Source organism: Balaenoptera borealis (assembly GCF_965194805.1).
Source record: "Balaenoptera borealis genome assembly, chromosome: 12".
Classification (NCBI taxonomy): Eukaryota; Metazoa; Chordata; class Mammalia; order Artiodactyla; family Balaenopteridae; genus Balaenoptera; species Balaenoptera borealis.
Window position 1 is genome coordinate 93,619,863 of NC_138869.1, and position 25,461 is coordinate 93,645,323.

General features: G+C 42.9%; 1 protein-coding gene across 4 annotated transcripts in view; it reads left to right on the plus strand.

Moving 5' to 3' along the window:
- The first annotated feature begins 1,266 nt into the window (after positions 1–1,266).
- Positions 1,267–25,461, plus strand: part of MBOAT1 (membrane bound glycerophospholipid O-acyltransferase 1) — a 108,190-nt gene continuing 83,995 nt past the window's right edge. The window contains exon 1 of one of the 4 annotated variants that reach the window (XM_082346369.1): positions 1,267–1,809. In XM_082346369.1, the coding sequence (XP_082202495.1) occupies positions 1,714–1,809 (96 nt within the window). In that variant the 5' untranslated portion in view covers positions 1,267–1,713. The remainder of the gene's footprint in view (positions 1,810–25,461) is intronic. The other 3 variants (XM_082346367.1, XM_082346368.1, XM_082346366.1) reach the window with 3 other exon arrangements.

Consider the following 25,461-nt stretch of genomic DNA (forward strand, 5'->3'; position numbering starts at 1 on the left):
CAGTTTCTAGAACTGTGTGATATTTAATGAGCCTGTCTAGCCTAATTGATCCTCAAGCATATGTCTGTGTGTGTGTGTGAGAGTGTGTGTATATGTATGTGTGTGTGAGTGTGTGTATATGTGTGTGTGGTGTGAAAAGCAGATTGTCATCTGGTGGTGGTGGCCTCCTATAAAATCTCCATGGGGACAGGGAGTGGTGGGGTCATGTTTTTTGCTCCTCAACAGGGGACATGAGTTGAGAAACTCTGGCCCGGCCATTTAAAGTTCTGTGCAGCTTTTTGGTGATGAAACTCTTCCAGAAAGCCAGGGTGAGGCCCAGCCTTGGAGGGGAAGTTGTTGTGACTGTCTGACAGGCCTTCAGTTGGATTTGAAGCTGGAGGCCACGTTGATGACAATGTTAGTTCTGCCCCGAAGTTACTGGCCCCCTGTTTGGTCGGATTCTCCACCAACTAATCCGTGGCTCTGTGGCTACTACCAGCTCCCAGGAAACTACTGATGCAAAGCTTTGGGCTTGGTTACCTGGTGAAGCCTAGGGATTGACACCAACTCAGTTTTCTTTGCTTTTTGTTTTTTCCTACCCATCTGATTTCCTGCTTTCCTGCTTTCCTGAAAGCCTTCTTCATCAGCGAGCATACAACAGTTCTTGGAAAGGATCAAGACTTTATGATTCTCAAAACCTATTAATCAACTGAAAGTTTTCCAAGTGCCAGTGATACACTTGGGTGTCTGAGGACAGAGAAGTGAAGGGGCCAGGTACCTCTTTTTAGAACCGGTTCTGGCAAAAGCTGATCAGAATGCACATAACAGTAGCGCCGTTTCTTACAGGGGTAAAAAGAATTCACAGTCCAAAGGGCCGGACATTAATGGTCAGAAGCTAGCAGTCCTAGTGTCTGCGCCTGTGAGACACAGACCGTGTCAGATCAGGGTGGAGGAAACTATATCTTGCCCACAGGCTTGTAAGGAGAGAGAGGAGGCTGGGTGCTGGGGTGCTGGCTGGAAGCCCTGGGGTGTCCTTGGGCTTCGAGCCCCTGGCAGATTAACCCTTTGCCGCAAGGACTGCGAGGGAGAAGCCTTGCAAGGAAAGCGCAGGAAATCTTAGCCGGCGCGGGGACCGGGAGGGCCGGGGTGCCGACGCTGCGGCGGAACCAGAACGGGGTGGGGTCAGGGTGCTCCCTGGCGCAGGGAGCCCGCCGGGGTGACTGGGGTGGAGGTCGTTTCTTGTGGCGGGGAGGGAGGATGGGGAGCTCGGGAGAAGGAAGAGCAGAGGCTCCTCCCGCCCCCGGGGCCGCGCGCACCAGGCGCCGGGCTAGGCGGCGGCGCCCTTGTCGTCGCTTTCCCTCTCGGGTCGGCCCGGGCAGGGCGGGCCGGGTGGCGCTCGAGGGCCGGGCTCCGAGTCCCCACTTTTCCTCCCTCCCTTCCTCCCTCCTCCCGGGCAGTCCCGGGCGGCCGGGCCAATGAGCGGCGAGAGGAGGGGAGCGGGAAGCAAGCGCTCTCGGCCGCAGCCCTCCTGCCGCGCCCGCGGCCACTGCGCCAACGCCAAGTTTGCGCCCCGAGAGTTTGCGCTGGGTCGCGTCCTCCGGCTCGCCGCTCGGTCCCCGCGAGCCAGGCGGCCGCGCGGCCCTGGGGACAGCCGCCCGCGCGCACTCGGGCGGGAGGACGCCGAGCGGGGTGGCGCGGCCTGGGGCCGGGGCTGCCGCCTCCCGAAGATGCAGGATGGCAGCAGAGCCTCCTCCCAGCCTCTCCTACCGCACCACGGGCTCCACCTGTCTGCACCCGCTCAGCGAGCTTCTGGGCATCCCTCTGGACCAGGTAACGGCGAGCGGGCGGCCCGCGGGAACCCTCCCCGAGCCGGAGCGGGCGTGAAGCCTGCGGGGGGGGGGGTCGGGGGGGGATGTTATCTACCTCCGTCCCCGCCCCCATAGCAGATTTCACTGCTACAAACTAGACAGGTGGAGTTTTGTTTGTTGGTTTTCGATTGATGTTTTTCTCCTGTAAGTGTGAAAAATATTGGTTTACCTTGCACAGAAGGTTCGAATAAACTTTTTTTGTTTTGTTTGAAGTTTTGGGTTTCCTCGTTTCCTGTAACCCAGGGCTAAAACATTCTGATAAATGACTCAAGTGTTTCTTTCATCAGTGTAGTCAAGTCTTTATTATTTTTAAGTTAGGTGAACCTACTTAGAAACTGAACCTGAGTGATCTATAAGCAAAAGCCTGTAGCTTTTGAATGAGAGACCTGGGTTTTCGGCAGTGAGGCTTGTGAAATCGGGTTGACAGTTATTTTGTACCACCTGTGATCAACATCGGCTAGGGAGGAGGGACACAGGATGCTGTGGTTTTCCGAGGGCCTTAGGTTATTCAGTCAGTCTACCCTCGGGGGTCCAGGCTTCCTTGTAGGACAGGTTAGTGGGAGAAGAGAGGCACTGTTGCAGGTATTTGGACCGTCCAGCAACTGTCTGCTACCATTAAAACTGAAAATGGCAGCACACAACAGTAATTCCAGGTACGAAATTTTCCCGAGGGTTGAGGTTATCTTAACCCCTTTTCTTGTCTCTTTAGGTGCTGCAGGCTAGATAGGCCCTGTATTTAGCAGTGAGTCAATAAGTATACAGTTGACCCGCGAACAACACGGGTTTGAACTGCATGGGCCCACTTATATGTGTATACTTTTCAATAGAAAATACTACAGTACTGTACCGTCCGAGGTTGCTTGAATCCGCAGATTCCGAGGGACCACAGATACAAGGGGCCGACAGTAAATTATAGACAGATTAACCCCTATGTAGTTCAAGGGTCAGCTGTATGTTATTTAAATGGAATTGGGTAAGGCATGCTGGAGGAGGCCCCGCTAGTGATCTTTTAAAAAAATTCTTCTTTCCTTCAAACAAGGGTCTCCCTGCTGCTCTTTCCACTCACATTCCCTCAGCAACGAGGAAGTGAGACCTAGATGTTTCCCTGATCCAGATGCTGTTTACTGAGCCACCCTCCCACCTGGCTCCCTCTGAGCATCTGATTCAGAACTCCACCTGATCTGACTGTCGGCCGTCAATTGTCAAATCCAGACGGTCAGGAAATTGGGAGAGGTATCAGCTGCTAACGCCTGTTCTTGTAGTGAGGGTGTAGTGATTGCCAGGGACCTGCAAAGGCAGAAATAATAGCAAATTCTTCAGCCCTGAAATGAAATATAACTCAGAGCTGAATTTCCTTCAGGGGAGTTTGTTGGTACTTACCCCTCTACTCTCCATCACAATTTATTTTAATTGCATTTTCCATTTTCAGCAATTCAGCACAGCTAGAGAGAAGAGGAATCCAGGGAGGTTTTTTGTATGGAAAGAGTTAGATTGTTAATGAATCCCAGAGATCGGCGACTGAGAGGTGCCTAGGATGATGTTATTAAGTGCTTTGTAACTGCGTCCACCCTCATCCTCCATCTCCTGGATTTCTGGCAAAGGAATTCTGGTTTTCATTTATAAAAAAGAACAAGAGAGCCTGTGGGATGTTTAAGGCTGGAAGGGAGGGATTTCTGGGATGAACCGAAGGAAAAATGTGGGTGATAGGCAAGGAAGGAGCACCTGTGATCTCTTAGATTTTAGGAAACCCCACTGTCCTCCAGCAGGGTCAAATCTAAGCGACTCTCGGTGGAAGAAGCACTTAAAGGGCAATGCCCCAGCTGGCTCATTTCAGGCCGAGGGAGAATCCCAAACCATAAATAATGTGGTTTGAGGCTAAACTGTGGCTTGAGAGTTTGGAAGCTTGATGTGTTTTTCTCCCTCGCACTTTCAAGGGCTTTTTAGTTGTTAGACTGACTTGGGGGTAATTTGTGCTCTGCCAGAAAACTTCCTTTATGACTGCTGGCTGGTATTCTACCCTCCCGGAGCCTCAGTGTCTTCACGTGTAAAATGGGAGACGACAAAAAAACCTACCTTTTGGAGTCGAGACATTTTATATAGATATAAAATGCCCTATGGTTCTTGTATCAGACAGGGTCCTGGCAGGAAACAATTCAACTCAATGGATAGCAATGAAGAAACTTTCATGAACTACTTAGAGAGGTGTGGGTGGCATTAAGGGAACCAATAAAGGATGTTCAGGTACCAAGACCTGGGCAAGGGAAAGGGGAGAAAGTCCTGTTGCTAGGATACAGGGGGGAAGTAGAGAGAGAACCGCAGCCCTTCTGCTCCCCATCCCCTGGCCCTTCCATCTCTTGCAGTGGCCCCCAGTGTGTGGCTGGCCTGGGGCACCTGGGCGATGTGGTCTGCAGGGGCTTCCCCTGGGGCACAAAATTGGAAAGAGAAAAGTGGAGCCACGTCTGGAGGACAGTCCTAGGATAAGAGCCCAGTCCGTGATACATGTTTGCTCCTGGCCCATTAAAGAGTGACTTTTTATTGGCCTGCGATTTGCTAACAATGATAAAACATATACCTCAAGTTGCCCAAGTGGTTCTTCATATGCCACTTAAAGATAGTGAATCCTTTTCTTAATGTCTTAACATTTCACACTTATATTTGTAATTTCTGTATTGATTGCACTTGTGAGAATGTCTTTGGCTTCTGGGTCTCCCTGTGTCAAGTTGTTTATTATTTGCAAAACCTGAAATATCTGTTGAGCATTCTACCATGTGAGTGAAGAACTCTTTTTTAAAAAATTTTTATTGGAGTATAGTTGATTTAAATGTTATGTTAGTTTCAGGTGTACAGCAAAGTGAATCAGTTATACATATACATATATCTACTCTTTCTTAGACTATTTTCCCATATAAGTTATTACAGAGTATTGAGTGGAGTTCCCTGTGCTGTACAGTAGGTCCTTTTTAGTTATCTATTTTATAAATAGTAGTGTGTATATGTCAGTCCCAATCTCCCAATTTATCCCTCCCCCAACCCTTTCCCCCTGGTAATCATGTTTGTTTTCTATATCTGTGACTCTGTCTTGTAAATAAGTTCATTTGTACCATTTTTTTTAGATTCCACATATAAGCGATATCATATGATATTTGTCTTTGTCTGACTTACTTCACTCAGTATGACAATCTCTAGGTCTATTCATGTTGCTGCAGATGGCACTATTTCATTTTTTTTTTTTTATGGCTGAGTAACATTCCATTGTATACACGTACCACCTCTTCTTTATCCATTCGTCTGTCAATGGACATTTAGGTTGCTTCCATGTCCTGGCTATTGTAAATAGTGCTGCAATGGACATTGGGGTTGCATGTATCTTTTCAAATTATGGTTTTCTCTGGATATATACTCAGGAGTGGGATTGCTGGATCATATATATGGTAGCTCTATTTTTAGTTTTTTAAGGAACCTCCATACTATTCTCCATAGTGGCTGTCTTTAATTATTTTTCATCTGATTCTTCCATTTATCTGTTCTGTTAGCTTATGGGGGGAGCCTGTGTGCAATTGTGACTATACTCAGGAAAAGTCTATGGTTTTAGTTTCCAGGGACTTTTACTAGCCTGGCCTCCTCCTAAAGATGTTAAAAGCAAAATCATCTTATTTAATTAGAGACTAGAGCACAGCAGTTCAGATCCAGAGTATAGGAAATGGATGACTTAGGGGCCTTCACAGGTGCCTCACAGATGAGTTTGTTGAAAACTGCGTTTCTAGAATGAGTTTCTTTCGAGCAGATGTGGAGCTCGGGCAAAGAACTGAGGGTGACTATTTTGTTTGATTTTTTTGTTTAAATCATCTGCTCATGCCCTCTCCACTCTGTTTTGGTCGTGGGGTATGGCATGATCTCTCTTTAAACTATCCTAGCCTTTGAAGTTTGCAAAATTGACTCAGCTACCAGGATAGACGCGGTAATACTGACATTCCTAATTTGTGTGGTACACGGTCATATCCTAGGAGCTGTGCAAGAGGAGAAATTCCTGGCTTTAAGGAATTTGCAATTTGGTGGTGGGGAATGCTGAGTGCCAACGCTATTTTTACCAACTGGAATCCCCCAAATTTGTTTTTATTTGCATAAACTATCAATTCAGTATGAAATTAGGATTCTTTGTCTGGATTTCGATTCCACCACCACCCCCACCCCCGCCCAGTTTAGCATCAGCAGAAAAAGGGGCAAAGGAAAAGTAGACAAGGAGATAAGAATCCAGGAAATGGTTTTTGAGATTAAAGCAGTCCAGGTTTAGGCCTATTTATGTAAGCTTGTGTTACAGTTTAGAAGGCAAGATCAGTGAAGACCAGCTCTGAAGGCCTGACCTTCTCGACTCATGGTGATATCAGCAGTGGGTTTTGGTGATTCCACCGGGGCCTCTGACCACAGTTTCTATACCTGCCTGGAGCTTTCAGTCACCTGGTTGGTTCTTTTGCCTGTTCGTGGAAAGCCCAACCCTCAATTTTCTCTTCTTATCTAAGTCTTGCCCTTGGTTAAAAGCTCAGCTCACATTCCACAGTCATTATTAAATCAATTAAATATTTATTTAACACTAGTAGTGCCAGGGACTTGGTCAGGTCTCAGAAATAAAGGGATTAAAAAAAAAAATCAAGGTTTCTATCCTTGAAGAGTTTATACGCCCATAGAGGAGACAAAAGACCTATAGAAGTGCTATGTCCTCACAGACCTATGTAGGTACTAATAGAGGTTTGTAGGTGGTACCTTAGTGGAACAGAGAAGGGAAAGCCACAGGACACCTTGGACTCTTGTGGAATTTACTGTTTACCTTTGACACGGTTTATATTTGACACTTGACACAAAATGTTACCTTATTTTGTTAGGTATCCTGCCTGGTTTATAATACTGAGTTTCAAACTAATTTAAAATCTCCTTGAAGTCTAGGTTTTATCTATCCTGGTATTCCAAGCAAGTAGTAGCGTGCTCAACAAATGCTTATCATTAGTAGCAATATATGTCAATGCTAATGATATACATTATCAGACTTTGATATAGAATCTTGTTTTTAAAGTGGAGAGAGATGGATCTTTGTGGGAGAGGTGGGGAGGGTCCTCTACCGAACATTCCCCCTGTTGGTGCTGCCTCCAGGCTGTACTCTTGGGTTTCTGACTTGAACAATCTACTCTCCACCCTGGGGCTTTCCAGCTGACCCCAGCTCAGGATGCATATGGCAGGTCACAGAATGTCCGTCCTGCAGAGATCCAGTTCATTAATTTTTTTGGCCTCAGTAGTTCCTACAAGGCTAGGTCTCCTCTCCCCACTTAATTTCCTTTTCATTGTCTGATAGTGAAATCATTGGCTTATGGGAGGAACATCATTTGGTTAGACTACAAACAGCAAATACTGAGTTTCTGCCGTGTTCCAGGAATTCCTGGGACTGGGTGAGGCTGCTACCATTCAAACATGAATAAAATAGGGTCCATCCTCGAAAAACTCATTGTTGGGTGGGGTGGGGACACAGAAGTCAAGAAGTGTTGCTCCTGTGTGGTGTGGTGCCGGGGCCAGCAGCATCAGCCTTGAAACTTGTTAGAAATGTTATTCTCCGCCTGGCACCCTATCTGCTGCTCCGGGGGCAGACCCAGCCAGCGGGGGATTTAATGAGCCCTCTAGGTGGCGCTGGGATGCCCAAAAGTTTGAGAACCACTGCTGTATACAGATAATTGGGATACAAATTAATTAAGTGCAGTGGAAGCGGGGGGCGGGTGGGGGAGATGTGGTTGTCAGAGAGCATCTCACAGGTGGGGAGGACCACGAATCGGGTCTTGAAGGCCAAAGAGGTATTTGTCAGGCAAAGTGGGTAGAAAGAACAGCACGTACAGAGGTGGGGAGGTGTGAAAGTGTGCACTTCGTTCAAGGAACTGAGTCCACTGAAGTGGCTGGTGAGGCTGGTGAAGACGTTGGGACTCTAGGTTGGGGAGGGAGGCCGGGGTCACATCATGAGGAAGCTGGGAGGCTCTGGTGAGATGTTTGTACTTCATCCTGCAGACCAGGGGGAAGCAAACTATGTCTATAAAGGGCCAGACAGTAAGTATTTTCGGCTTTGCAGGCAGTACAGCCTTTGTTGCGACGACTCAACTGTGCCATTGTGCCGTGAGAGCAGCCATAGACAATATGTAAATCATTGGGCCTGGCTGTGTTCTCATGAAACTTTATTTATGGACTGAAATTTGAATTTTATGTAATTTGCACATGTTGTGAAATTTTCTTCTTTTGATTTTTTTCCCAACCCTTTAAAGATGTAAAAACACGTAGTTAACATGCAGGCCACACAAAACAGGCAGGGGCTGGATTTGGCCTGAGGACTGGAGTTTGAGACCCCTGTTATAGACTGATTTTCCTCACATTTGGTGGATGGACCATCACCAGTGTCTACTGCCAAATATGCTTCTGGGATTTGACTCAGACCTAGTGAATCCGAATTCATATCCGAGTGATGGGGCTGCCCAGGTGATTCTTGTGCTACCTGAAGTTTAGAGGCATTACTGCCATCAAAGGGAAGGCATTGAAGGGTTTAAGATGTGAACGGATTTTCATTTCGTGAGGTGGGGCAGGAGGTCATGGCTGAAGGATGCAGGGATGGAGGTGGAGCGGGGGCTTTTGACAATGAGTGGGTGTTTAGAGTAGTCTTTATGGGGGAGCAGAGAAGGAGCAGCCTGGGGTCAGTTTAATGGGTTGCTGAGTATAATCAACGCCCTGAAAATCAAAAATTTCAGGATTTGTGCCAATGTGTGGTTTTTGTCTTTCAGCAGCTCCTTCTAGGAGCGAAAGTAAAATAAATAGCTGGATGTGTGCAGGGAAGGTTGTTGGAACGTTAGGAAGTAAGGGTGTTGCAAGATGCTGACAAGTAGTTGGAGGTGATGGCAGTGGAAAGGGAAGCATTTGGAGATTGGAGGGACTTTGAGGAGCAGGTGCAGGGGAAGTGAGAGAGCCGGGGGCCGGGCTATTTAAGTTGAAGATTCCTAGTGAAGCTTCCCTGGGCAAGGATGAAAGTCAAGGTGTGGACATGGGAGAAGGGGTGAAAGTCAATTCAGTTTAGCAAGCCGGGGAACTGGGGGATTTTTTTTTTAAGAAAGTTTTAAAAAATTTTTGGCTGTGTTGGGTCTTCGTTTCTGTGCGAGGGGCTTTCTCTAGTTGCGGCGAGCGGGGGCCACTCTTCATCGCGGTGCGCGGGCCTCTCACTATCACGGCCTCTCTTGTTGCGGAGCACAGGCTCCAGACGCGCAGGCTCAGTAGTTGTGGCTCACGGGCCCAGTTGCTCCGCGGCATGTGGGATCCTCCCAGACCAGGGCTCGAACCCGTGTCCCCTGCATTGGCAGGCAGACTCTCAACCACTGCGCCACCAGGGAAGCCCAGAACTGGGGGATTTGATTGATCGTCCTCCTAAACATTGAAGCTGCCCAGGTGACTGGGGATGTGAGGTGGAGAGAAAGACTCTGTGGTACCTAAACTCTCCAGGAATGTGGAGGTACACTGGTAGATCCTGACAATGAAGAAGGACCAGAGAGGGTATGACAGGCTCTGCTATCAGGCACTCAGCCAGCCGCTCTCCAGGGCGCATCTCATTTAATGTTAGGACCATGAGTGGGGTCTGGAGGGAGGTACTTCCTGGCTGGAAGGATGGTGCTTCTCAAAGGGCGTTGGAAGAGCTCTGTTAGCCCCTTTATCAAAGGAGGCAGCAGCTGAGCCTGATGAGCGGGGGTCAGCCTGCCCTGTTCTTTCAGTCCCACCACCCCCGTTCCCTCCAACCGACACCATCCTAGGGCCCAGTTCACACTTGGCACTACTTAAACACTTTATTGAATAAATACAATACCAAACAAAATGCGTTCAAATGCTTTCTAAAGAAGTCAATTTTAAAGGTCTTTCTATTCAGGTTAATGACAAACACAGTAAAGGCAGATACGCTACTTTCACATAATTGGCTGACTTTATACAGCACTTATATCTTTTAGTCCACAAGTATATTCTTAAATGACAGAAGGATGGTGGAAGAAAAATGGTCCAAAGCAGCAATGGGGGAATCTGGAAAAGCAGTGACTTTCTTCTCTCTCCTTGCCGTTTGTGGTGGTAAAATGGGAAAGCAAACGCGTGGGGGCGGACAGTTGTCCCGCAAGGCTAAGAGCGGAGGGAGAGAGCTGGGAAGACACTGAGGCTTCCGGAGCAGAGCAGAGGGAGGGCTTTGAGGAGGACCTCGGCAGTGGGAGGGAGGTCGGTGGTGGGAAGATAAGTCGTGGAGGAGGAGGAGGAAGTCGGGAGCCCATGACTGCAAGCCTGCGTGCTGGGCAGGAGGCTCAGGGATGAGCGGCAGGGTGGGTGCTTGGCAGGTAGAGGTGTCCCCTGGGGGCCCAGAGTCCTGGTAAGGCCGCGGCCAGCGACTGACCCTGAGCCTTGTGGTCCTTCCTGGAGCTGCACACAAATAGGGTGGGCAGCCTGGGAGCTGGGCAGGGGCACAGGCAGGGCTCGCACCCAGGACTGCCTCTGCAGACTTTGCTCTAGTCACTGACCTGCGTCCCAGCCACTGCTTCCCTGGGCGCTGTACCATCAGTGCAGCGGATGAGTTCTTTCCTGTGCCTCAGATGCACTGCGTCTTTCACACCTTCCAGCTTCTGCTCACACTTTTCCCTCTCCCTGACATTAGTCCTCATCCTCATTTCCTTTTTCATCCCCTCCTGTCTGCTCTCTGTAACCCTGGCCTTGCTCTCTCCTCTCCCCTTGTAGATCATCCCCCCGCCTCCCCCAGGGCCAAATGGATCCGATTTTATTTTCTTTGTTTCTCCATAGCACTCTCTCCATACTGTATGTGCTTCTTTTTTTGGTGGGAGGGATTATGTTTATTGACTTTGTATATGCATATCTACTTGTCTGCATATTGGTTATGTGTGTGTTTCTGTCTTTTTTTAAAAATTGAAATATATAGTTGATTTACAATGCTAGTTTCAGCTGTAGAGCAAAGTGATTCAGTTATATGTGTATTTTTCAGATTCTATTCCATTGTAGGTTATTACAATATATTGAATATACAGTACATATATTCCCTGTGCTATACAGTACATCCTTGTTGCTTACCTATTTTATGTAGAGTAGTTTGTATCTGTTAATCCCATACTTGTAATTCATCCCTCCCCCCTCCCCCCTCCCTTTCCCCATTGGTAACCATGAATTTGTTTTCTATGTCTGTGAGTCTGTTTCTGTTTTGTATATAAATGCATTGGTATTATTTTTTAGGTTCCATATATAAGTGATATCATGTAATATTTGTCTTTGTCTGACTTACTTCACTCAGTAGGATATACGCTAGGTCCATCCATGTTGCTGCAAATGGCAATATTTCATCCTCTTTTCCCGCATGGTGCCTCTTACTTTATGTCTCAGGTATTTATCGTCTTTCTGCCCTGCCTGATTCTGAGAGGCTTCTCTCTGCAGTTGCTTATGGAGCACCGGATGCCAAATATTGGGCTAGAAGGGGGATACAGAGGTTAATTAGGCTCTCTGCCTTCTAGGAGACAAAGCAATACGCACTTGGTAAATTACTTTATTACGTGTAAACTCTTGTAAAGCAATGTGCTCAATGCTCCAGAAAATGTGTACGCACGGGCCTCAGCACTCCTGGGCCTGTCCTGGGGAAGGTGAGGGGAGCTTCCTGGGAGCTGCTGCTTTAGAAGGAGAAGGGGAAAGTGCAGGGGTGAGGCCTGGTAGGACAGGCAGAATATGCCAGGAAGAGGAAGCTGTTTGAGCAGAGGTACTGAGGCCGAGAAAAGATGACCTTTCTTCTTGGGCAGTGAGCGAGGCTGGATCTTAGTCATCTTGGTATGCTTATTAGTACAAAGGAAGAACTAAATAAACTTGGTTCCATTGAAGTGGAATTTTATTTACATAATTTGCACTGGAATGGATGACTAAGTGATGATAAAATTAGGAGCCAGTTCTTTTTACCCACTGGTTAGGCCTGTTTATTATTTGGACCCTACACTTCAGATTGAATAGGCCTAATTTCTGATTTGAGAGTTAATTAATGGCCCAATTACTGATAGTTAAATGTGAATCTTGGGTTGTTTAAATATAAAATTCTCCATTCCCGTTTTCATTATGTGGAGTTGATAGATGCATTACTTACCATTATAAAGGCAGATATTAATATCATTTTTTTGGACCAGTTGTCTCAAGTGTGTGTGAACAACACGTACAAATTTCCTTTTGCAGTTTGAAGTCAAGTCACTTATATATAAAAAGTGCTGTATACCCAAGTACTCCCAAGTGTTTTTGAAACATGGCCTCTGAATTACATTTATAAAGAAAAATTTCATGGAAAGATTATATCTAAGGAGATACAATCTGGAACTATCTTTTTGGAGCAGCAACTTGTAAAAAGAATTCAGTTTGTGTAATTTAATAACAGTATTTGGTTGTATGCTTTTCAGAAGCTTTCTATTTTAAGTAAGTCAACCCTTTCAGTAAACAAGACAGAGGGAAAACTTGCTGCAGTCTTGTTAATGACAATTTCTAGTAGTTTTGCCAGGATAGCCGAAGGATAGAGAATAATCAGAGGGAAAAGTAACTTCAAGTAGTTTATACGGGTTAAAAATGTGCTTTATTAAAAGCCCACTATCCCATAGGGCTTAGAAACGTGATCATCTGCCACAAGATGAACTCATTAACCCATTTTAGTTAGCCAAAAGATATGCACTCGGTTAATCATTTACCAACTTCCTTATAATAGTGGGGCTCTGCCTATAACTTTGTTATCAGTGGTTAATCTTTTTTTTTTTTTTTTTTTTTTAATATGGAACGCTTCACGAATTTGCGTGTCATCCATGCGCAGGGGCCATGCTAATCTTCTCTGTATCGTTCCAATTTTAGTATATGTGCTGCCGAAGCGAGCACGGTTAATCTTTTTTGAAGTATGGTTTTGAAAGTCCACACAGCATAAAAGGAGCTCTAAGTGTTGAGTTAGGACTTCTGGCTGGGGGATGGTGCTGGGGATTTCGCAACCATCATATTATTACAGATATTCCATTCTCCAGCCTATTTACCAAAACAACAACACAAAGCTCAGGTTTGAAAGCCTCATTTGAAAAAGGAGCAGGGGTACTGGAAAAGTTTTGTTCAGGGAGTTCTAACTTCTTATTTCAAACGAGTCATTAAAAAATAGAGTGGTTGTCTCCCCCTCACCCCCATTTTTGTCTCATTCATCATTCTGTACTTCTCATTTGAAACAGTCAGCAGAGGTATACAACACAAGGTTGCTAAGGCCTAGAGGAAGTTGCTAAATTCAAAAGTCATTTTGTGAAATTTCATGAAGTGGTTTAACTGTGAGTGTCACTGGGTTGAGACTTCTTTCCTCCAAAGACTTTTTTTTATCCCTGGCATTATTTTTTGCTCTACCTTTTTAAAAATTTAATTTCATTTATTTTAAATATTTATCTGTTTTAATTAAAAAATGTTTGTGTTTGATTAATTTTTTTGGTTTTTATTTTGTATAAATACAGTTTAAAAAAATGAGTTTTCTGACTAGGTAGCTTATGTACTTAGTATCAAACCACAAGGCAGAAAAGGGGGTATAATGAAAGGTCAGTCCCTGTGGTGTACGCCCCCCTCACGCCCCCCTCACGCCGCCCCCCCAGTTTGCAGCTGCTCAGATCCGCTCCCCACTGGCGGCCAGTGGCATCCTTTCAGAGGTAGGCGAGGCAGCCATGTACACAGAATCTTTCTGTCTTTTCTGACACAAACGAGAGTGTACGGTTCTTCCACTCTTCGCCTTTTTAAAAAAACTTAACAGTGTCTCTTAGGGATTGATTCATATCTGCATCTACAGGGTTCTTGTGACGTTGACTTCCTTTCTGCCTTTTCTGAGAGTTCTGCTTCTCTGCTTCCAGGAACGGCCTTGTCCTTTAGCAAACGCTGAAAGACGCTGGTGGGGGTGGGTGATGGGTTTGGGGAGGGGTCTCCCACATTGGCATGGTCCCCAGGAACATGGAGAACATGGGGACCATGTACAGCGGGGCAGGTGGGGCGGCGGGATGATTGCTGAGCTCAGGGCGAGCAGAAGATGGGCTTTGCCTCCGATTTCCCCAGGAGGGAGAGCGTACACTCTGGACTTAGGCATGAGGACGTTAAAGATTCCCTTTCCCTTGTGCCCCAGGGATGAAAATGGCTCTGCCTCCTACTGGCCCGGTGTCAGCGGAATTTTTGGTCTCTCCATCTGCTGGAAATGATGCTCTTTAAGCCCAATGCAGCTCTAGAATTCTGTGATTCCAAGATCTTCAACAGGAGCAAGGAAGGCTTGGTTTTAGATCGTAAAGAAACACTTCTTGAGGGCAAAGCCCCCCTCCAAGGCTTTTTCTTTTTCTTTTTCTTTTTACTTTTCAGTGGATGTAGCTAAAAGGATTGTATCTGTATATTTTCCTTTCTTGTTTCTCCCGGTGAAATGTGTGCATTTCCATGCATGTTGGCTGAAGCAAATTGACCTTCAGGGCTCTGGAATCTCTCTTCTTCCACCTCCTCATTAGAGTAAGGTCAGAACGCCTTAGGAATTTGTGTGCTTTACTCTGGAAATAAGACCATGTGAAAAAGAGCTTCTGTTTCTTGTTTACTAGGGATGTTGAGCTGGTTTTCCTCCCTTCTCAGTTCCAAAAGAGAATTGCCCATTCACCCCCAAACAGTAAGTGTTAACCTGCCTGCAGGTTATTGAACAAAAGGGAAGCAAATCAATTTGTATATGAAATTCTACTCAGAGAGCTGTTTTCTACACATCGTGGAGGGAAGAACAAAAAGATTTTTCATTTTCTTAATGTGTAGGGTCTGGGGGTGGAGTTTACAAAAAGAGTATAATAAAGGACTATTTTGTAATCTCAGCCTTATCGAGTTAACATTTACCTCAGTTTTACAGTGGGCCTAAGTTACAAAACTGAAGTTGACTTATGTGTTTATCTTTCTACTGAGGTATTGAGAGCCTTTATAGATATCTTTATCTGATGGCCAGTTTTGTTATCTTAGTTTGAAAGAAGGGCGAAAGGAGGCTATAAACTAAAAGTAATCATTTCATCAAGATACCAAGTGGGGCCCAATTTCACTGTCATAACGAATAGTGAATTATGACTGTGCATCTTAGCTAGTGGAAACGGCAGAGAGAATTAGAAAGACGGTAGTGGGCTGTAAAATGATTTAGAAATTGACCACTTACAAGTTTTTAGGAGAGCTGGAAAACCATCTCTTGTGTGCTTGGCAACCCTCAAATATTTATTAGAGTTATATGTGTTGAAATTTGATTCTCTGTTGCAAAGTTTCTAGATGATATGGAGAAGTTAGAAATGAGCAGGAAAAATGGTTCTAAGAACAACTGGACTGAAGGTTCCTAAACAAAAAAGGAAATGAACTTGAGTAAAAGAGCTGACAAAAGATGGCAAGAGCCACAGACTGTGGAGTAGCCGTCAATGAGGACCATAAAATGCCGGTTAGGTAACCATAGATGGGGTATGCCACTGATGCGTCTCATTTCCTGAAGAAGGCCTTGAACTTGATGGCCTCAGAGAAGTCCTTTGTTGTGTCACTTTGTAATTATCCCTCTTTAGCACGAGTGAAAATACTAAGTGTCTCACCAATATTTCACGAAGCGACTTGCACCTCATCTAAGGTTTGCCCTTTGCTTCATAATAATAGATCACATTCTATGGTAATTAAAAAAAAAACCAAACTTATTTTGGAAAAATTTAAAATTCACAGAAAAACTGTACTGATAGTACAAACAGTTTTTATATATGCCTCCCCTGGTTTTCCTCAATGTTAGGTACACTTGTCAAAAGTAAAACATCAACACTGATAGATAACCATTAAATAAATTCCAGACTTTTTGAATTTCACCAATTTTTCCACTAATGTCCTCTTTCTAATCTAGGATTCTGTACCTTACAATTCACCCATTTCAAGTGTACAATTCAATGTTTTTTTAGTATATTCACAAGGTTGTATAACCATTGGCATAACCAAGAGAAGTCTCAGGAGACATGACAAGTGAATGCAATGTGGTGTCCTGGATCGGGTCCTGGAGCAGAAAAAGGGCATTGGGTAGTAAGGAAATCTGAATAAAGTATGGGCTTTAGTTAATACTAGTGTATCAATATTGGTTCATTAACTATGACAAATGAAAACTTTATATGTAAGATGCTAATAAAGGAAATAGGTTGTAGGATATATGAGAACTCTCTGTATTATCTTTGCAATTTTTCTGTAAATCTAAAACTGTTCTGAAAAATAAATTTTATTTAAAACATGATGCTTTTCACTTTAAATCAGGGATTATTAGTTGTGCTATGTCTGTGAACATTGGGACCAGCGTGCTTTTAGAGAATTTTCGAGTCAGAAGAATGGAAAGAAAGCACACAATTACACTGGTATGTGTTTGTGCTTTAGATTCACTTTTGCTTTAAAGTCAGATTTATTAAAATCATTGCATGCATCTAAGTCACTTTCAGTAAAGATATAAAGGACTTTTGGTTCATCCTGAATCCTCAGGCTCCTCATCAGGTAATCTTCATGAATGAATAGTTGTTTAGTAAGATAAATATTTCTCTCCCTGTAACATCAAACAGCAGAACCACCCCTGGACAAAACTCTCCAGGCATTTACCATTGCTCAATGAGATATTTCCTCATTGTTTTGACCATAGAAATACTATTCTGCATCTCAGTTGTCCATTCAACAGGACCATTCTGAGTGTATATTGCTTAAGCCACAAGAATTCATGCAAAAATCTTCTCAAGGGATTATGGAGTGCAAGCTGTAAAAAGTGACTAAATTTTAGACCCAGGCTGTGTAATGAATGTTTGTTTCCTTCTGAGTTCTGTCCTGTGAACTTACCTTGCTCTAACATAGTAGGAACAATGCTGGAATAGACTTTGAAGAGCTGGGTTCTAGGCTTAGAGCCAGTCTTTTGTAGATGTGTGACCTTGGACAAGCTATTTAACCTTTCAGAGCCTGATTCCTTATTTGTAAAATAAGCTAATATATATACATTAGGGGTGTTTGTGTATTTCACATGAGGCAGGTGATCCATAGGGAAGATTTTAATAAACTGCTCAGTAATTATGTGGATGTTGTTTGCTATCATTTCCCCATCACCACCTTCATCACATTTTTGAAGCTCATAGGCAAAAATGCTCATGTCATAGCACTGAGCTTAAGTGAGGTGAGTGTAGGTGGCGTTTGGAGGGGAAGTTGGGTTTTCAGTTAGAATCTGGTGAAGAGTAAGAAAGACTCGACTTTGGGGATTCTATGGGATGAAGGAATTTCATACTTCAAGGCAGAAAAGATGGGGCAGAAGAAGGCAGTGAGTAAAGAAAGGAGTGACAGCTGGAAAGAAAACTTTTTTTTTGACTGTAGTGAAATGGGAAGGTGGGGATCCAAGCTGAAACATTAGTAAATTTAGTGAACCCAGGAAGTGAGAAAGAATCTCGCATAGGAATGACTCTTTTTATCAGGTAAACATTACCTGTGTTGGAATCAGATAAGGTGAGAGGGAAGGTGAGAGCTTTTGAACCTAGTTCCTATGAGGAGGATTACAGAAGGAAGAAGAGGTGTTTAACTTAAAGAAGAAAAGCCTTAGACAGGATACAATAGTAGTTTTCAGACATTTGAAGAAAATAATTATGATGTGTCCTCTGCAGAATTAAACTCAAGGGATGGAAACTTTAGGGAGGTAGGTTTCAATTGTCAGAAAATTTCTTATTAATGAGAGTTGTGTAGATAAAAGAATTGATCATCATTGGAGTTCATGAGTCCCCCATCCCAGGCAGTATTCAAGCAGAGGCTGTGTGGTGAAGACTCCTACTGTCAGGGTCTACTCCCTTCCTTCCTGATGTCCCTCCCTGCTTGCCCTGAGTTCTTTCTTTATCTAGCTGCCGGTCCACAGTGATCCTAGTTTTAGTATTAATTGACAAGTAAGTCAGTGGTTTAAGGAGTGACCTTTCTCAATGGGCATTTAAAGATAGAAAGATCCCTAAATGTTAAGCAGTAGAGGAATAGTTAGACTGAATTATGGTATACTCAAGCTGTGGAATTATATACAAGTATTAGAGAAAATAAAGTCAGATTGAAAGATATTCATCATATTGAGTGAAAAGAGCAAGTTGCAGAACAGTATGTATATTATGATCCCATGTCCTGTTTAAAGTAAAAAAAATAAAATGCTCTCTCTTTCATCTATTTATCTATCTGGTTTTGGAATGATAGTCACCAATGTGTAGCTAGTGGTCACAGTGACCTTGACCCTCTTAACAGTCACCCCGATTGCTGTGGAGGATAAAGGGGACTTTTAAATTTTTACATCTGTGTTTGCTTAAGCAAACATAGTATTTGGGTATTTAAAAACATTAAAAGGAAAGATCTTCAAGACCCAAAGGAATGAAATAATTGTGCAAAATATCAGGTGGTCTGGTGGTTGTTTTGGGACTCTCCCAGTCATAAATCCAATGGGGTTGCAGAGGGGGGTATAAGAGTGTCTTGGTGAATGGAACTACTTTTGACAGAAATGGAGAAACTGGAAACAGAGGTTGACTAAGAGGTGAACTAATGACTTCTGCTTGAGCCATATTAAGATGAGAGCAGGATTTCAAAAAAAAAATGCCCTGAAGGCAGTGTGAGGCATGAGAGATCAGAGCTGGGGAGATGGAGATTTGGAAGTCATTGGCATGGGTTGGGGTGGGGTGGATGAAACCAGGAAAAGGAACAAACTCACTGAGGGCGGAAATGAGATGAGACCACAGCAGAGACTTGCCCTGGTAAACACTCCCCACTGAATGCCCGTGGAGGAGCCCAGAGAGAGGGCAGCATTAAAAAGGTAATTTAGTAGCACAGAAATAGGTGAGGGTGGGAGGGGTGTTGCAGGGCCCTCAAGGGAGGAGGAGGGTTGAATTTTTTGAGAAAAATATTGTTTGGGATGGTGGAGAAGGCAGTTTTAGAAAAGTGGTGAAGAGGGAAAATGATACAGTGTTTAGGGAAGAAATGGACATATGTGTAGACCATTCATAAGAGAAATCTGATGGCTTTGAAGAAGAGAGATGAGACAATGGCAGGAAGGGCCAAGGGGAGGTTTGTTTTCAGTTTTAAAGTTAGAGGGGAATTATCCATATCTAAAGACAGAAGCGAAGAAATCACAAAACCTGTGGAGAAGAAGTTGACAGAGACTTGATGCAGAGTGGGTTAAATGTGAGAGGGGACAGGATCCAGCACATGGTCAGCTGAGGACACGGAGACAAGGTCCCCTCTGCACCTGGAAGGGTGGGTGTGAGCCTGAATCACTTCAAGATGGAGACAGGAAGAAGCATGGGGTGCTCCTGCTGAATAGCCTTGGCTTTGGTTTTTCATTTGACTGAAGAATACCTGGATGAACATGTGAAAACAGATTTATCAGCATTTGTTCTTCAGGAAGAGCCGAGTAGATGGGAACCATCAAAAGGGTGGGACGGAGCTCAAAGTATCATAAGGACTTAAGGCATCCTAAGGACATAAGGTGTCATGAGGTGGCTCAAGTTGTCCTTGTTTACAGTGGTCACCATCAGAATCACCTGGGCAACACTTTAAACACAGGGATTCCTAGGCCCCACCCCTGATCTTTCTGAGTCAGAATTTCCTAAGAAGTCCCAGTCTAAGACTGAGGGAGTCTAAAGAATCGACCTACATCAGCGAGCAGGAAGACAGAGTAGTGGAAATCAGTGAAGGAGAACAGAAAAAAAGAATAAAAAGAAATGAGGACAGTTTAAGAGACTTCTGGGACAGCATCAAGCATACTAATGTTCACATTATACAGCTCCCAGAAAGAGAAGAGAAAGAGAAAGGGGCAGAGAACATATTTGAAGATATAATAACTGAAAACTTCCCTAACCTGGGAAAGGGAACATATATTCAGATCCAGGAAGCATACAGAGTTCCAAACAGGATCAGCCCAAAGAGGACTACATCAAGACACATTGTAATTAAAATGGCAAAAATTAAAGATAAAGAGAGAATCTTAAAAGCATCAAGGGAAACACAAGTTACAGGCAAGAAGGGAGTGGCATGATCAAGTGGGATTTATCCAAGGGGTACAATATGGTTCACAAATCAATCAGTATGATACACCACATTAACTGAAGAATAAAAATCATATGATTGGGACCTCGCTGGTGGTCCAGTGGTTGGGACTGCATGCTTCCACTACAGTGGGCACTGGTTCGATCCCTGGTTGGGGAACTGGGATCCTGCATGCCGTGCAGTGCTGCCAAAATAATAAAAAATAAAATAAATAAAAATCATATGATCATCCTAATAGATGCAGAGAAAGCTTTTGACAAAATCAACATTCACTTATGATAAAAACTCTCAACAAAGTGGGTATAGAGGGAACATACCTCAAAATAATAAAGGCCATATATGACAAGTCCACAGCTAACATCATACTCAATGGTGAAAAGCTGAAAGCATTTCCTCTAAGATCAAGACAAGGATGCCCATGCTTGCCACTTTTATTCAACTTCTATTAGAAGTCTTAGCCACAGCAATTAGATAAGAAAAAGAAATAAAAGGAATCCAAATTGAAAAGGAAGAAGTAAAACTGACACTACAGATGACATGATACTCTACATAGAAAATCCTACAGATACCACCAAAAACTACTAGAGCTCATTAATGAATTTAGTAAAATTGCAGGATACAATTAATATACAGAAATCTGTTGCATTTCTCTATACTAACAATGAACTATCAGAAAGAAAAATTACAAAATTAATCCCATTTATAATTGCATCAAAAAGAATGAAATACCTAGAAATAAATCTAACTAAGGAGGAAAAAGACCTGTACTTGAAAAACTGTAATACACTGCTGAAAGAAATTGAATATGACACAAACAGATGGAAAGATATACTGTGCTCATGGATTGGAAGAATTAATATTGTTAAAATGACCATACTACCCAACTCAGTCTACAGATTTAATGCCACCTCTGTCAAAAAACCAATGACATTTTTCATAGAACTAGAACAAATAATTCTAAAATTTGTATGGAAAAACAAAAGGTGCTGAATAGCCAAAACAATCTTGAGAAAGAAGAACAAAGCTGGAGGTATCATGTTCCCTGATTTCAAACTATACTACAAAGCTACAGTAATTAAAACAGTATGATATTGGCACAAAACCAGACACACAGATTAATGGAACAGAATAGAGAGCCCAGAAATGAGCCCACACTTAAATGGGAAATTATGACAAAGGAGGTAAGAATTTACAATGGGGAAAAGACAGCCTCTTCAATAAATGGTGTTGGGAATTTTGGACAGCTTCATGCACAAGAATCAAACTGGACTACTCTCTCTCATCATGTACACAAAAAAATTCAAAATGGATCAAAGACTTAAATGTAAGATCTGAAACCATAAAAATTCTAGAAGAAAACATAAGCAGTAAGCTCTTTGACATCTGTCTTAGGCAATATTTTTTTGGATATGTCTCCTCAGGTAAGGGAAACAAAAATGAAAATGAACATATGGGACTACATCAAACTAAAAACCTTTTTCACATTGAAGAAAACTATCAACCAAACAAAAAGGTCACCTAATGAATTGGGGATGATATTTACAAGCAGTATATCTGATAAGGGGTTAGTAACCAAAATATACAAAGAACTCAGAAAACTCAACGTCAAAAAACCCAAACAACCTGATTAAAAAATGAGCAGATGTTCACGTCCCTGTTTGGGTCCCAAAAATGGGGGGCAGACAATCTGCATAGACATTTTCCCAAAGAAGACATACAGATGGCCAACAGGTACATGAAAGGATGTTCAACATCACTAATCACCAGGGAAATGCAAATCAAAACCACAGTGAGATACTACCTCACCCCTGTCAGAATGGCTATTTCAAAAAGACAACAAATGACAAGTACTGACAAGGATGTAGAGAAAAGAGAACCCTTCTGCACTGTTGGTGGGAACATAAACTGGTGCAGTCACCATGGAAAAGAGTATGGAGATTCCTCAAAAAATTAAAAATAGAACTATCATATAATCCAGCAATTCCTCTCCTGGATGTTTACTCAAAGAAAACAAAAACACTAATTAGAAAAGATATATGCACCCTTATGTTCACTGCAGCATTATTTACAATAGCCAAGATATGGAAGTGACCTAAGTGCCTATCAATAGATGAATGGATAAAGAAGATATGGTATATATACACAATGGAATATTACTCTAACACATATATATGGAATCTTAAAAAAAAAATGGTTCTGAAGAACATAGGGGCAGGACAGGAATAAAGACGCAGATGTAGAGAATGGACTTGAGGACATGGGGAGTGGGAAGGGTAAGCTGGGATGAAGTGAGAGCGTGGCATGGACATATATACACTACCAAATGTAAAATAGATAGCTAGTGGGAAGGAGCTGCATAGCACAGGGAGATCAGCTTGGTGCTTTGCGACCACCTAGAGGGGTGGGATAGGGAGGATGAGAGGGAGATGCAAGAGGGAGGGGATATGGGGATATATGTGTACGTATAGCTGATTCACTTTGTTATACAGCAGAAACTAACACACCATTGTAAAGCAATTATACTCCAATAAAGATGTTTAAAAAAAAAAAGTTACAGTAACCAAAAAAAAAAAAAAAATGAGTTACAGGTATAAAATGTACAGAATGGGGAATATAGTCAATAGCTATGTAATATCATTGTATGGTGATGTAACTAGACTCATTGTGGTGATCATTTTGAAATGTATAGAAACATCGAATTATGGTATAAATGGAGCTAACATAGTGTGGTAGGTCAATTACACTTCAAAAGCAAGCAAACGATCTCATAGAGAAAGAGATCAGATTTGTTGTTATCAGAAGCAGGGGGTGGAAAGAGGCGGAACTGGATGAAGGTGGTCAAAGGGTACAAACTTCCAGCTGTAAGACAAATAAGTACTAGGGATGCAATGTACCACATGATAAATAGAATGGACACTGCTGTACGTTATATGTGAAAGCTGTTAAGTGAGTAAATCCTAAGATTTCTCGTCGCAAGGAAAAACTTTTGTTTCTTTCATTTTGTATCTATAAGAGATGATGGATATTCACTAAACTTATTGTGATAGTTGTTTCACGATGTATGTAAGTCATATCATTATGTGGTACACCTGAAACTTATTCAGTGCTGTATGTCAATAATATCTCAATAAAACTGGAAGGAAAAAACCCAGACTCAGTCTACACTTCAGGAGCTGCCTGGGATGCTAGGAGTCATTTAAGAGGAAGCATGCCTTTCTGGAGCATAAATACTTTGCACATTGTCTGAAGGTTTGTCTGAGCCTTTACTTCTTTAGGGGCTTGTTCTGAATTTTTGCTCTCTTAAGGATGTCAAGTCTCCCACGGTGATTAGGCACCTTGCTATTTCTAAGGCTGAGTTTGCGTTTGTAGGTGTGGATATGTGTTTGGTTGTTTACTGTTCTTAGCCTGCCGTGTCTTGTTCCCACAAAGACTCCAAGGCATTTCTGAGCACCCTGGAGTCCTTTTCTCTAGGTGCTCTTCCAGGTTCACAGGGTTGCCTCTTACGCCTCACACAGGCAGACCTCAGATATATTGGGGGTTCAGTTCCAGACCACTGCAATAAAGCGAGTATCTCAATATAGCAATTTTTTTGGTTTCCCCGTGCATGTAAAAGTTATATTTACACTATACTATAGTGTGTTAAATGTGCAATAGCATTATGTCTAAAAAAAAACCAACGTGCCCACCTTAATTAAAGAATACCTTATTGCTAAAAAATGCTAACCATCATCTGACTACACAAGGTTGCCACAGACCTTCAATTCGTAAAAAACATTATCTGCAAAGCACAGAAAAGTGAAGTGCATTCAGACGAGGTATGCCTGTATAGTGTTCCCATTTCACTTTTAAACTTAGGTAGAAAACCAGTGCGCTGTTAAGTTTCTTCCTTTCTTGACCTGACTTGTGGAAATTCTTCTTTTTCTGCTTATTCTTTCACATTAATTAATCCAGGAGTCTAACTCTTAGTGCCGAGACTCTCTTTTCTTCCTTCTCTTCTTGCCGAAGGTAGAGATTGCTGAACCTCTTCTGGTGCTGTAAATTGTTTTAAATTTGTAAAATAAGAATTTGGAACTATTTTTGTAGGGGAAGTGGGAAGAAGAAAGTGAGCTCTATGGAACCATAGTAGACATTTGCCCTGGAGAACACTCCCCATAAACTGTGGAAGAGCCATTTAGATGCTTGTACTAGATGTGATCCCTATATTTTGTTATGGAATTTTCAGAATTATCCTAACAATTATTTGTTTCCCTTCCTCGTTTTAAAGACAAGAAGATCTAGGCTCATTAAGATTAGATCACTTGTCCAAGGACACCCTAGCTAGTTAGTGGCAGAACTGGTTGTCTGACACCAAAATTGATGCTCTTTCCTATATCGCATGCTTACTATTTTGCTCATATCTTCAGAATTAATAAAATGTGACCATGGTGAGAAGGCTAGACCTCTGTATTACATGGTCATTGCACACAGAGTTGCTGTTGGTCAGTGTTTAAACATTCCAGGAAGCTTGGGAATCCTTTCTCATGTCTCAGAAGGACGTTATATTCATATCTGAATGAACAAGTTGTGACGGTCCAAGATGTTTTAGCGGAAAAACATAGGAAGTTATTTTTATCCCAAAGATGTTTAGGTTTGAAATAAATGTTTCCAACCAACTTGGTAAATAGTTTTATAACCATATTTACAGGCTGCAGGTTTTGCTTAAAACTGAATGGCTTATGCTTTGCTTTCCACTTGTCAGAGTGTAGAACTTGTTTAATTAACTAGAAATTAGTCATTGGGAATAACTCAAGGTTCTATGTTTTTTCTTCTGAATTTCTGGTTAGTTTATTGACTTTCAGAAGTAGATGTTCTCTTTCTCATGTGGTTTTCTTAAGTCCCGGACTCAGATAGAGTTAAAAAGCCTTTACATTGTCCAAGGTGTACCATGATGGAATATTGTGATCTGTGCTACTTCTTCAAAGGTTCCGCCAGGGCTCTGCTTCAAAGTGATGGCATTTCAGTCTGGCCTCATTGACCCTCCAGATTCAGGCCCGGCAGCCAGCCAGGGAAGAACTTGCCCGGCAAACTTGCTTCAAAGAGCAAGTGCTTATCTATTCTACACAGGGTCACACTATTGCCTCTCCTTCTGTTTCTCATTCCCTTACCCTAGACTGTAGGAAGGGTGGTGAAACTCAGGACACATGAATTTGTAAGTGGTTTCTCATTCACTTACCCTAGGCTGTAGGAAGGGTGGTGAAACTCAGGACACATGAATTTGTAAGTGGTTGGACCTGGAGAATGGGGACAGTAGGAATATGTATGCTAGAAGCATCACTGAAGATGGAACACTTGTTGGTACAGCCACTATGAAAAACAATGTGGAAGTTCCTCACAAAACTAAAAATAGAATTACTGTATGATTGAGCAATCCCACTTCTGGGTATATTTACAAAGGAAATGAGATCACTATCTTGAAGAGATATCTGCATCCCCATTTTCACTGCAGCATTATTCACAA